Consider the following 13887-nt stretch of genomic DNA (forward strand, 5'->3'; position numbering starts at 1 on the left):
GCTTTTACTTTCGGGACTTCAGCATTCTACTGTTGACTTACCTACATGGTTGATGTTTAACAACGTGTTGGCAGTTTCGTTTCTCAAACAAGCCGAAAATGGCCGAAGTTTAGGAAACTTGTTTGGCTCATGACGTCACCCGAAGCTCATCATCGACCATGTAGGTAGGTCAACAGCCGAAATTAGGGTGATGACTGTTGCTCCCTTATAATTGTCCATAAGGAACTGTTGAAGCCCCGAAAGTAAAAGCTTCCACCTGTCGCCAAGAGGCCAGTGGAGGGTCTCCTGTCTCTGCTCTAGCTACACCCATTCTATCGTCCTGAAGAAAAGTGACGTATGAGCAACGAGCATGTCGACATTGCCAAATTTATCCCAAAAAATGGAAATTTTCTTGCGAATTTTTCCTGTTGATCATTGGAAAATTCAATTGAAATTTGAGATACGCGATGAAAACAAGTGTGCAGTTGAAAGAACCAAACTTTGATCCTTACGGCCCTGAAGTGAAATGCTTCAACGATCAAACTTTTTTCTGATAGCCGAGGCTAAATAGATACCTCACTTGGACTATAATCACAAAGAAAAGCTGTCAGTATTACAACTTCTATTTTTTTACTGACTTACTACTTCTACATCCAACAATTTTTACTGAAGAATGAAAATTATCCTTTAAAATTCATTTGCGGTTCTTCTTTAGATTAATTTAAATGTGCGAAAAAGTCGCACAATCTCAGCAACAATAACATATCAGTGGTCCTCGTCACAAAATGTTATCAGTTCACGAACGTAGTGAATGATTTCGGTTAATATGGAACACTGAAGTTTCCGATCATACGAATCGAACTTTAGTTATCGGTTCCGGTAACTGAAATTTTTTCAGCCGTAAAAAAATTCGTATACATCTCCGAAGATTTCAGATATCTCAGCCGAACTTTGGTTATCTGGACTGAAATCTTTGGTATTTCATTTGCACTTGAGTTCGGTATTTTTAAGCGAGGTTTTTCCCGCGCACGCCAAACTCGTATCCTCTACCAAAGACTTCGGTTATAACACCTAAATCGAAGTCTAGTTTCTACGACTGAAAAGTTCGATCAACTGAACCGAAAACATTTCACTGGAAAAAAAAGTCGTTTGGATCTGGAGTCCAGACTCTTAAAAACATTGACACGAAAAAATACTCTTGATTCAATAGGACTTTTGCTTAAATCAGGAGGCTCGGCTCTTCGATTCAAGGAAAAATCCGATTGAGTCCAAGAGTAATTTTTCTTGTCAATGTTATAAAGAGTTTGGACTCTAGATCCAAGCGATTTTTTTTCCGCTGTTATGTACCTAGGGATCAATTTTCTTTTCTGTGCACCTAAAAAATGAAAAAAAATCATGATTTTTCGGTTTCGAAACTACGATTACATAAAATGAAATTTGACAACGTTCGAATGCCTATACTATACAGCCTCACGCCTACCCATTGTTCTGGCAACGTTGGCGGCGATGACGTCATCATACGCGTCACGCGCGCCGCGACGCCTGTCCGCGGCCACTGCGCGGCGTCGCTTTATTTGCATTTAAAGACTGGCGCTAACGAGCCGGCCGTTGTCGAATCGGCCCGAAATCTGGACTGCCCCCGACTGGAGAAGGGGTCTGCTCGTTAATCATAGGGCTCGATAGAAATTACATGGATTCTTATGGGAAATTCTGCCAACCGCTACTCGATGAGCGGACCCCGCGTTCTGTGCGCGGCGGAGAGTATGAACCGCGACCGGACCGTCACGGGTAGAAGGGGTCCGCTCGTAAATTATAGGGCTCGAGAGAAATTACATGGATTCATATATGAAATTCTGCCAACTGCTACTTGATGAGCGGACCCCGCGTTCGGTGCGCGGTGAGTATGAAAAGGGTTCTGGACCTAGGTCAGCTCGCTAGGTTACTTTCCCGGGTTCAATGGTATCAGGGTGGCCAACTGGCCACGGATAACAACTGGACGTGTCCAACACCGCCGTGCTAAGGACAGGGTTGCCACAGAATTTAGAAAGTGAAATTCCCTGACATTTCCCTGATTTCCCTGGCACATTTTAGTGAAAATCCCTGACAATTATTGAAGATGTGACGGATGGTTAAGAAGGCATGCTTGAAAATAGTTTTAAGGCAAAAGTCGTTTGAAACCTCAAACCTGTTCTAGACAGCAAATGAAGGTGATTTTACAAATTGTCGCTGACATTTTCGCCATGTTCCCCGACATTTCCCGGTTTTCCCTGACTCTTTAAAATTCTCTGAAATTTCCCGGTTTTTCCGGTATTCCCTGACTGCGGCAACCCTGATTTTTGTAGTGAAATATATACGTATATGACAACTTTGGTAATCTGAACCGAAAACCTTTAAAGTTCGATACGAACCAAATTTTTTCCATCGCGAATACCGGTATTTTCCTGTTTTTGCAGGTGTGATTAGACACCATACGCCTAACTCAGCTCAATAGATCCACCTTAAGTGAGTTCTTGTCTCGGTGCTCATTCATGCGTGGATTAAACGGCGAGGCGTTAATAATCGATGATCAATAATCGATTTTTCCCACAGGTTTAACCAGCACTTTAACCGATTCATCGATCCATCGATCCACGAATGGATCGTCGCGCATGTTGCTGCGGAGGTGCGATCATTTTGTCTCTACGTGTAATGGAGCCGAGAAATTAGCGACGATGATATGCGCCCGGAGTCGATGAAAGCAAAATTGCGCGGCGAAAAGTTGCCAGGGTTGCCGCGTCGACGTGCAAAAGCACGGATTTTCCCTTAGGATTCGGGGAAAAAGCGCACGATTTGGCAAAATGGGCTTCTCTAATGAAAGACCGCCCCGCTGGGTCAACACTCAACGCATAAAGCCCCCGCCAAGCGCCTCTTAATGAGACGTCGCACAGAGGATGGAGTCAATGAGAGAGGTCGGACATGAGATTTTTTACTAAAACTTCAAATTTTCACCGAAAAAAATAATATGCTGTTTTAGCATCTAGGATGTCGAAAATGCGTCTGGTGATCCCAAGATGCTGCCTTTACTGCCCTCACTGTTAAACATGCTGTGAATGCAAATTCAACTGCGTGGGCAATCAAGGCAGCATGTTAGGATCACCAGACACATTTTCGACATCATAGATGCTAAAACAGCATATTGTTTTTTCAGTGTTGATGTTTATCTCGTCACATTTTAGTGTATTCTCCGGAGGAGATACACTATTTTTTAACTTTAAGGGGCACTGGAAAAAAAAAAAAAACACATTGGATCTAAAGTCCAGACTCTTGAAAAGGTTGACAAGAAAAAATACTCTTGATTCAATCAGATTTTTGCTTAAATCATAAGGAAATCGCTCAAATTAAGAGGCTTGGTTCTTGATTTAAGCAAAAATCCGATTGAATCAAGTGTATTTTTTCTTGTCGAAATTTTTAAGAGTCTGGACTCTAGATCCAATGTATTTTTTTTTTCCAAGGGTGTTTCCAGGAGCAAATTTTACGAGAAAACCAACGGAACCACTTTTAGGACCTCGGAGTTTTGTATACACGAAGTTATCAGCGTTAAAACTTTCCAAATGTTGTCCGGCCTCGCCTATTGGCTCGATCCATTGTGCGTCACGCAGGAGTCTCAATGGAGTGTGGTAGCCCAACATCGAATGTTTAGGGCCGTACTTGTGGTCATTTTTTACTCATCTCATTTTCTTGATGCCCTATACGGTTTGTTTAATTGCGATAATGTTAGTTTTAGAAATAGTTCCAGGACAATTTTGGAAGGAAAAAAATTTGCCCGATTTTGCCGAATTTTCCAAACCAAAGTAAAATATTGCCGTGACTCTTCCCGCGGAAATATCTCACTTACTTCGCCCTATAACAGAAAAAACCACGCGACATAAATCCTGTATATACTCTTATTTCTCTTTGAATGTCATTTTTGTTCTTTTTGTCTCTTTCCCCCCTTTTTTTTGCTGAAAAATTCAATTTAAATACCGTATGAATCATTAGAAGGAATGGGTGTGTATAAATGTCTTTCGGGAAGATTAATGCAAGTTTGATAGGCCTATAAAGTAAACCACATCGAGGTGCTAGACGAATCCGCGCAATTTAGAGTCTTAATTATACTCATTCATCGTGATTTTGTCACCAATTAATCCATTAGCACTTAAAAATTAATTTATGTTTTCAAGGTATAACGATAACGACATGAGCTGGCAGTGCAACGAATGAATGATCTCAATTCTTTCAGAACTGAAACACTCGGCTTAATTTTTTCAAATACTCGTGAAACGTTTATGTCAAGCGACTTGTCGTAACTACACTCTGGGCGATGAACTCTGTTGTCCATATAAATCAATGATGCTCCGGGCTCATCTCTGATTTGTAGTTATGCCCTTTTGTGACGAACTGATTCAAGTATCATTTTAATGGAAAAATTTAGCCAGAGTGCGGATTAAGACCCTACTTAATATTCTCTCGTGCCTCCAACCAAACAATGATATCTGGAAATAGTCTGAAGTGTCAAGAAGAAGAAAACATTGACCATCGGCTGAAAACAATAAACGGAACGATAAGTTTGAAACTTCTAGATGAAAATACGGAAACGTACATGTTTGTGACAGCTGAAAAGAATTCTAATTAGTGACCAAACTGGGTGCATGCAGGCTTTATGAAAGGTGGGCTCTATCGAAAGAGGATGTAGGAAACCCTGGAGTAACTTTATAGACAGAGTATGATTATTCGTACCTTTTTACTACAGGAAAACTGTGCCGCTTTTTGATTGGTCAACGAGTTTTCAGGCTTCAAGTCGCCCTTACGGCCGTTTATAAACAAACAAGGTGGAATTTAGGAAATGAAATTCCTCGACGTTTCCCTGGCCAAGATACTAGTGGAGGGTCTCTTGTCTCTGGGTATAGTATGGCGTTTTTCTCAAGGCATACCGACGGTGAAACTACCAAACCACGTATCTCGGTTTGCGACGTCGCAGACTTCCTGTCGCACTTTATTTTTTAAATGAAAAACTACTTAACGTCCAGTCTTGAAAATTTCTGCGATTTTTCCTCTTCGTGCGGAGAAAATTCTGTGAAAATTTCAAGGAATGATATCGATTTGGTCTACTTCAAAAAAATAAAATGCGAGCGTAGATTTTTAAACACCGCAAACGAGATACGTGGTTTGGTAGTTTCACCGTCGATACACTCTTAACCGTGGGATGCAGGAGGGGGGGGGGGGGGGGCATGCCTAATCTGCACGCCGAGTTTTCATGCCCAGCTCCACCAATGTCAATGTCTGGCATTGGGCTCCCGCGACTGCTCGGCGGGGGGGGGGGGGGGGGGGGGAGGAGGTGGGGGGAAGCGATGGAAAACGGTGTTAACGTGTCAATTTGAATGTGACACGGCGATGCCAGTAGACGGGCGAGGCTCATCGTTCGCGCGAATAAGTCGCTCGCTAATGGCACAAGCACCCGGATCACCTACTTTTCTTTCGATTCGTCACCGATTCGTCGCGACTTGCGAACCGAACCGAACCGAACGCCCGCTCTCCACGACCGTGCTTAAAGCAGGACGCTGCCTCAACATTCTAACGTTGTCGAATTTCAATAAAAAATACTCAACAGCTTAAAAACTCACTTGCGCGTAAAATTATTACATTTTAAACTAGGCTATAATAGACCACTAGACAAGGTACGAATTTCAGCATTCTGATTCATGTTTCTTCACCAAAATTTCTTGTAGAACACGATGCGCACAACGAAGATTACCGAAATCAACTCCTTACGAGGATATTAAATGATTCTTGGTGCGTGAATTCAAACCACCCGCTCATGAAAACTCAATGTTCTACGTGATTCACATCGCGCGCTAAACGTTATCATGACACTCTCTGCGATATAAAAATTTGGCAACTTCAATCTTGACGCTTTGGCTCAGCTGTAGCAAATTGCCTATAGTTTGAACAACACAGGGTGGGAAATGAACATTGTTGGATTGAGAAGCTTGCTGAAACCGTTGTAGTGCGCGATTTGACTCACGTAGAGCTTTGAGTTTCTTGTGAGCGGGCAGTTCAAATTCCTCGTAACCAATGTGAAATAAAAACGTTAATATCTTACTTAGGAGTTGGTTTCAGTAATTTTCGTTGCGCGAATCTTGTTCTGCGTAAAATTTTAGTCAAGAAACATGTATCAGACTGCTTAAATTCGTACCTTGGCTAGTGGTCCATTAGGCGAAAAAAAACCACTAAGAAGAGGGCTCGAATACTATATGTAACAAGGTGGAGAAATGGTGCTGGGTCCACACCATTTCGCGGGAAAATCAAAGGCAAGAAGTTCCACAAATAATTAGAGTCGAAGATAAATTTTTTCAACTCTAATTGATTTCCCCGCGAAATGGAGTGGACCCAGCACCATTTTTCCACCTTGCTATAATTAGGTTAAAATGAAATTTCAAGGTTAAAATTTTACGCGCATGTGAATTTATAAGTTTTAACAGACCAATAGAAAATATTTAGGGTCTTTTTATTGGTCTGTTTTCCTGTGCGCGTCCCCAAAATTGCGTTGTCGAGTTCCATCCGAAGAAAGGAAAATATGTGACAGGATCTGTGAAAAAAGGACCTTAATGTACCAATGTCTCAATTTTGAATTTTTGATGGGTTAAGTTCATTTTCACAGACTTCGTCACATATTGAAGATAACTCATGATGAACACACAAGAACTCGATGTTCTCGAAGTAGAAACGGATGATATTCCCAGTTTTCGACACAAATTCTCTGTAGGATTCTCAAATTTTCGGAGACAATTTTCGTTTCCTGATAATTCCTGGAATTTTCCGGTTCTTGACGCTATGCGATGAATTTAATTACTAATCAGCTTTTCTAAAAAATCCAAAGAAAGAAATCGTGTTTCATCGGAGTAACTTTGGCAACGTCACAAAGCGCCTACGCCGTCTTTTTCACAAGGCAGGGCTACACACAAGCGAAAGGAGTGCTCGATTTTTGCTACGCATATCGACAAGTTGAGTAGGGAGATGTTCGACGCATATACGCTGTCACCCACCCCCCCCCCCCCCCCACCCCCACCCCCCCCCCCCCCCCCCCCCCCCCCCCCCCCCCCCCCACCCCCCCACCCCCCCCCCCCCCCCCCCCCCCCCACCCCCCCCCCCCCCCCCCCCACCCCCCCCCCCCCCCACCCCCCCCCCACCCCCCCCCACCCCCCCCCCCCCCCCCCCCCACCCCCCCCCCCCCCCCCCCCCCCCACCCCCCCCCCCCCCCCCCCCCCCCCCCCCCCCCACCCCCCCCCCCCCCCCCCCCCCCCCCCCTCCCCCCCCCCCCCCCCCCCCCCCCCCCCTCCCCCCCCCCCACCCCCCCCCCCCCCCCCCCCCCCCCCCCCCACCCCCCACCCCCCCCCCCCCCCCCCCCCCCCCCCCCCCCCCCCCCCCCCCCCCCCCCCCCCCCCCCCCCCCCCCCCCCCCCCCCACCCCCCCCCCCCCCCCCCCCACCCCCCCATCGTATTTCTCAGTAATCAAAATTGAACCTACTGATTAGGCAAATGCATATTCTTTTTTTTTTTCTTCATGGATGTTTTTGGAACTAAAATCAGTTGATGTTTTGCAGTTTTGTAAGTCGAGCACTGCGACATTTAAGATTCAAGTCTGGAACTCTGCCTCTTGTTCGTACTTCAGGGTTGCCAGCCAAATTATTTTTTTCCATTCCCTGACTTTTCCCTGACTTTCCAATATTTTTCCCTGACTTTTAAGTATGGATCTGACGCAGTCTGTTAAAGTGAAATTGATCCAGTTGATCCCGCAACGCGAGCCCGAGACCGCCCGCGCCTAATTCCACGAGAAATCAGAAAAATCCCTGACCAACACCGAAATTCCCTGACTTTCCCTGACTTTTCCCGGTTGATTTTTTTTCCCTGACTTTTCCCGGTTTTCCCGGTCGCTGGCAACCCTGGTACTTTAAATTTTGCAGAGATTTAAATTTTCACTCTGCAAGCATTCTTACTCTACAATTTCAAAAAAGAATTTTGGTAAATATGTCTTTATCTCCTGCAAAAACGTTCATATCCAATGAAGAATCAAAAAATTCCTAATGTCTGTTTGTAGTACCGATAGGAATAAAAGTTTACCTGATTTTGACCATGTTATGAAGAAGAGAACCTAGCCACAACAGCCACTTTAAATTTGGCAATTTTATTTTTTACAAGAAAATGACTCTGCGTATTTTTGTGCAAATTTCGGTGAAATTTCCGCATATTACAAGGCAAATTTCTTAAAATTTTCATAAGAATCCGCACAAACGCTCTCTTGTAAAAAAATAAATTGCCCAGTTAAATTGGTCAATAACTGATATGGCTTGGTTCCTTTCTGCTACAAGCGGTCCATTTAACATTTGGTGACAATTTTGTCAATTTTTGAATTTTCAAAAGACGCTTTCAAAGAAACATCTACATCCTTTTGGAAGGGAAAAATCTTAGCTAAAGATAAAATCAAAATAAATTTTGAGAAAATAATGATTTTTAATCCTCACATTTTCTAAAGCCTTGATCTTGTCTTGGGCACCACCTTTGCCTCCTGAAATAATGGCACCAGCATGTCCCATCCGCCTTCCGGGGGGAGCTGTTAATCCAGCAATGAATGAAACAACAGGCTTAGCATTGCTTCCCTAAAATAAAAAACATACGATTGTTTTAAAACACCTTCAAAACGAAAGAAATAACTGAGTAATTTAAACTACTGGGCATTTTTTTGATAATCGGGATTTGGAATGAAAAAGGCATTTCCTTGTTTTGTCGCAGGTACCTGGTACATGTTCATAATAGAATAAATTATTCTTCTTCTTAGTGTGTATCGGAAATGACAGAAAGAAACCATCAAAGTATAATTTTTTATTTAAAACATTAATTTTTTGAAAAACTGTTGTTAAGTGAAACAGACGATGTAATGTCTTGTGACGACAGAAAAAAAAAAGAAATACAGAACTCTTAAAGTTGAAATAAAAATATTCAGCTGGGCATTGATTTTATCACATCTACGTTATACTAAACTCATGCATACACAAAGAATTGTATTAGAAGCACTATTTGATGAGAAAATCGAATTTTCAAATATTTTCTTAAATGCATATCCAAAATGTTCGTGATGTCATTAGTGTAGCTCTTCTTAAGTTTCTGAGGTTAGTTTCTTTGATGAAACATTAAGGGAAAGAATGGGTGCCTTCTTGAATGGGTTTGAGAATTTTCTTACATATTGCACTCCAAATATTTAACCCCTTATGATACTTCAAGTTGTCAAGAAGTAATGCCGACGACAAAAAAAAAAAATGATGTATTGCCTTTCGCAGGCACATTTAGCCAATGATCAATTTGGGTCTGAAATTTAAGTTAGCAACCTCCCGAAACTAGATCAGAAAAACTGGATCATTTCCCTTATTCTGTAATCTTAACTTCACACTTCATTACTGCAGGCCCCCACAGACAACCTGCATAGATTTTTCACAAGTAATATTCTGGATAAAAATGGAATAATGTTAAAAAACTTACAGAATTGTGTTCTAGTAAATATTCGGCAGCCTTCTCTTCAGCAACACCACCGATTTCTCCAATAAGAATGATACCCTTGGTCTCAGGGTCGTGCAGGAAGACTTCTAAACAGTCGATAAAATCTGTGCCGTTGAATGGATCTCCTCCGATTCCCACGCACAAAGTTTGACCAAGTCCAACCTAGGAGAGAGACAAAGTATGATCAGTACCCAACATAGAACTAATGACGCGGTATAAATCGAATATTATTTTTATTTGATAGAAAAGGACGGGTTGTTTTCGTGAATACATTGTCTGCCAGTGTTTGAAACACACGCCGGCCAAACAGCAATTTGCCGGTAAGAAACCGCCTTTTGCCGCTAAGAAATGAAACAAGCGGCCAAGCCTTGACCACTGAAAAAACCCTTGTTAAACTCCGTTTTTGGGATTTTTCGGCGGGTTCCTGACTCAAAGCATTTCGAAAGGGCAATTTTTCATTTTAGCCCCTGAGAAAAAAAGTTGCAGGCCAAATGAGTGCTAAGACTACGTGCCAAGTTTCAAACACTATTGTCTACTTAGTTGCTTTGCAACTGCAGTTTTAATGAAGCTGTAATTTAGATCTTGTGCAATCGCTCATAACTATTACATAACTTAAATGGGTGAAAATAATTGCAAGAAACATCAAAATCAAATTATGTCAAATTGACCACCAATAATGGATCTATCCTATTGGACCAAAACAGGTTTAAACTAGACTCGTGTTTCTTCCCAAATGAGTCCACATACTTAGGTGAGAACTTTTCAAATGAAAAACCAAATTATTTAGCACATCAAAATAAGTTATACGCCACAGTTTCGAAGCGCTCCTTCAAACTGAATTTCCTGGAGAGCTCCGAATAGGAACTGAAATCTCGACCTTTAAACCACTTTTGGGGAGTCTCTAAAATTTTGGCTTAAACCCAACTGACTCCTAAACAAGATCTATGTTTTCTCTTCAAAATCTTATTTAAGTACCTAGCAAGCAAGTCATAGAAACCAGTTCGGAGATCAATTTTGGCATGCGTGTTCTTTTATATGGGAGTAAAAACGGCAAAGTTGCACGATTTTGACAACACCACATGGACATGTGCTTTTTCTGAAATTGGTCAACCATGAGGAGTGATGTTCGAGTTCTAATTAACAAAAACTTAACTCACCTGTGTGGTTTGGTGGACAGCCTCATAGGTCAGAGTTCCTGATCTTGATACAACACCAACAACTCCTCTTTGGTGAATGTGACCCGGCATGATCCCAATTTTGCACTGAAATTTCCGAAATTATTTTAATGCTTAAACATTTAGTTACACAAGAAGAATTCGACTGTACAAAAATTAAACTGTGCAATCATAGACAAGTACTTTCTTACCAACAGATACAAGTGAAAATAAATAAAACAAAATAATCTAGTGATAAATTACATTACAAAGTACTGAGTGGGGAGCTAAATACCAGAGTCAACTTTGATTTCTCTCTTTACAGGGTTTCCAAAATTCCTTCATTTTTCGATTTTCAGACATCCCCTAACTTTCATACAAAATTTCCTTTCGCGAACAGATTTGTTTCATTTCCATTACTTACGCTGACTTCAGTCAAACACTTCCTGTTAATTTTCCTGACTTATCTTATTGATTCTCTGACTTTTCCAGATTTTCCAGGCTGCTGGAAACCCTGCTTGAATTACTTTGAGATTATTCATACCATTCAATTTTGTTTGATTCACCAAGCTCAAAGTAACATAAAATGCAATAATTAATTTTACTTGCATTTATTTTTCAGCGCTTAAAATTAAAGATGATGATTAGTGCAAACGCACCTGGTCTGGGGCAATGATTCCAGGACAGTTGGGGCCAATCAATCGAGATTTGTTTTGTTCGACAAGCCGCCGTTTCACTTTGACCATATCTTGTTGAGGAATACCTTCAGTGATGCAAACAATCAGAGGCATTTCAGCATCCAAGGCTTCAAAAATAGCTTTTGCAGCACCAGGTGGAGGAACGTAGATCACAGTGGCTTCAGCTCCGGTTGCATCTTTGGCCTAAAATAATAACACCGAAATATGAATGACTTTTCAAACATTCTTTATATGAGAGAACTTTATCAAAAATTATTGAGACCCTTAGAAAAAAGCACCCTTGTACCAATTATTAATTTTGAAAATAATTAGGTCCAAGACACATTGACAGAGTAATTCCCAAACCACATATCTCCGTTAGCGACATTGCAGACTTTCTGTTATACCATAGAATAATAAAGCTAACGGTTATACTTACTTTAACTTTTAAATGAAAAACTATTCAATAGCAGTTCTTAAAAACTTCTGTGATTTTTCTTTGCTGTGTAAAAAAAAAATCTGTGAAACTCCGAGGAGTAATGTTGATTTGTTCTCTATCAAAAAAATATAAAGAGAGCAGAGATTTTCCAACATCATTAATGAGATACCTAGTTTGAAAGTTTCACTGTCATCATCTAGAGGTTTGCCATTTGGACAGACCAACAGATATCAATATTTTTTGATAATTTATAAGTACCTATCAGGATTTTATCACTGATGCACCTGACACCTACAAGCCTTAGAAAATTACCACCAATGCTAACATACTTAGATATCTATGGTGAAACTGGAGAAAAAACAAGGGGAAGTAAAAATAAAAAAATACACGTCTCAATCTGTGATGATGCAGATTTTAAGCCACATTATATTTTTTAACAAGAACATTGATGATCAGAAAACATCATTCCTTGGAATTTATTTATGAAATTTTCCTCCAGTCCTCTAAAGCTTTCAAAGAGGGTTGTCTAAGTAAGGAAAAAACAGGTTTTGAAAACTTTTGGAGGGAAAATTTTCTGGGAATTTGCAGCATGATAGCAAAAAACCAAGGTCATTTTTGGATTAAGCAGCAGAAAATAAAAGAGCATTAACATCTAGCATGCCTAAACAGCTCTTTTCACAAAGCGTATTTTCATTGATGATCATTTGCACCAAAATGCCCCGAAAATGGCGGCGAGATCGTTAACGGGTTTGTAAACAGATTTTCAAAATTGATGCTGGTCAGATGCCATCATCTTCATCAGGTCATTATTTTTAAACCCTACTTTTTGTAGGATTATATTTTGGCTCTAACGTTTGCAAGAATTCCACCTTCTACCTGTCTGGTGAGTCCCGATGTTGTTCCAAAAAATTATGATCGCGTCAAAACAAAATATGAAACCGCTTGAGCCACCCATTTTGGTTCAACTTGATCATCGACGAAAATACGCTTACAGTGTCAAAGAACAATCTTTTCCTGGTCAAATGCATGGTCTATTCATATATTCTCATTCTTCATGTACAAGTGACCTGTTCATCAAAGTCAGAAAAGACACAAAAATAATTTAAGCTAGTTGTCGCAGCTGGCAATACCTACTTACTTTTTGCTGCTAGAGCCAAAAATGGCCTTGATTTTTTTCGTCATCCATTAATTTTCTTCTTCCAAAAGAATGCATTGATTAAATGCGCCTATTTTGAGCACCTAAAAAAGGCATCAGATGTCCAGGGATTTTCAAAATAATTTTTTTTCAGTGGTGAGGCGTGAATGATGGATTACTGATATTCCCCCAATTGAAGATGTGGCGAAGAATCGATTATTAAGGTTTTTGTTGTGAACACACTATCTATCGATCCTTTCCCATAGGTTTAAATGGCAGATCAATCAATTTATCGCAAAGCACGCCATGCCACTGTGTTGCATACCTATTAATCGGTAAAAAAATCAATAAGTACCTCTTTGACGGAGTTGAAAACTGGCAAATCGAGATGAGTTTTGCCTCCTTTGCCGGGCGAGACACCTCCAACCATGTTCGTTCCATATTCGATGGCTTGCTTGCTGTGGAACGTACCTTGCTTTCCAGTGAAACCTTGGCAGATTACTTTTGTTTTGCTGGTCAGTTTAAGGTTGGGTCTAGTTTGAGAGTACACATTGCTACTAGCTCTTGCATTATTTAAAGAAACTGCAACACACAAAATTAATTTCATTGAAAAAGACTGCCTCCATCATTATCCTTTCTTTGCTTGAAAAGTCTCTTATATTTGATTTTTAATCTACATTATGCATATTGTATTTGACGCATGACTTCCAGGAAAATTAAATTTTATTGACACATTCTGTAGATACTTCCTTCCAAAATGTTTTAAAACTAAATTATATTTACATTATATTTCTACAGACTTTCTTCTTAGAGGTTGCCCATTGAGCTCTAAGATAGAAAGGTACATTTTAACATCGACACTGGATGATCATACAGTATAAATACATAAAATACTAAGCTACGCTGATTCAAGGCTGATAAGGGTTTTAATTTTGTC

At 40.7% G+C, this 13887-nt stretch overlaps 1 protein-coding gene across 1 annotated transcript in view; it reads right to left on the minus strand.

The window, feature by feature from the left end:
• Window positions 1-13887, minus strand: part of Scsalpha1 (Succinyl-coenzyme A synthetase alpha subunit 1) — a 43905-nt gene that overhangs the window by 28763 nt on the left and 1255 nt on the right. The window contains exons 2-6 of the mRNA XM_072305084.1: window positions 13306-13532; window positions 11359-11580; window positions 10703-10807; window positions 9528-9707; window positions 8516-8650 (exon numbers count right to left, since the gene is read on the minus strand). Of these exons, the coding sequence (XP_072161185.1) occupies window positions 8516-8650; window positions 9528-9707; window positions 10703-10807; window positions 11359-11580; window positions 13306-13532 (869 nt within the window). The remainder of the gene's footprint in view (window positions 1-8515; window positions 8651-9527; window positions 9708-10702; window positions 10808-11358; window positions 11581-13305; window positions 13533-13887) is intronic.

This window comes from Bemisia tabaci, chromosome 10, assembly GCF_918797505.1.
Source record: "Bemisia tabaci chromosome 10, PGI_BMITA_v3".
NCBI lineage: Eukaryota > Metazoa > Arthropoda > Insecta > Hemiptera > Aleyrodidae > Bemisia > Bemisia tabaci.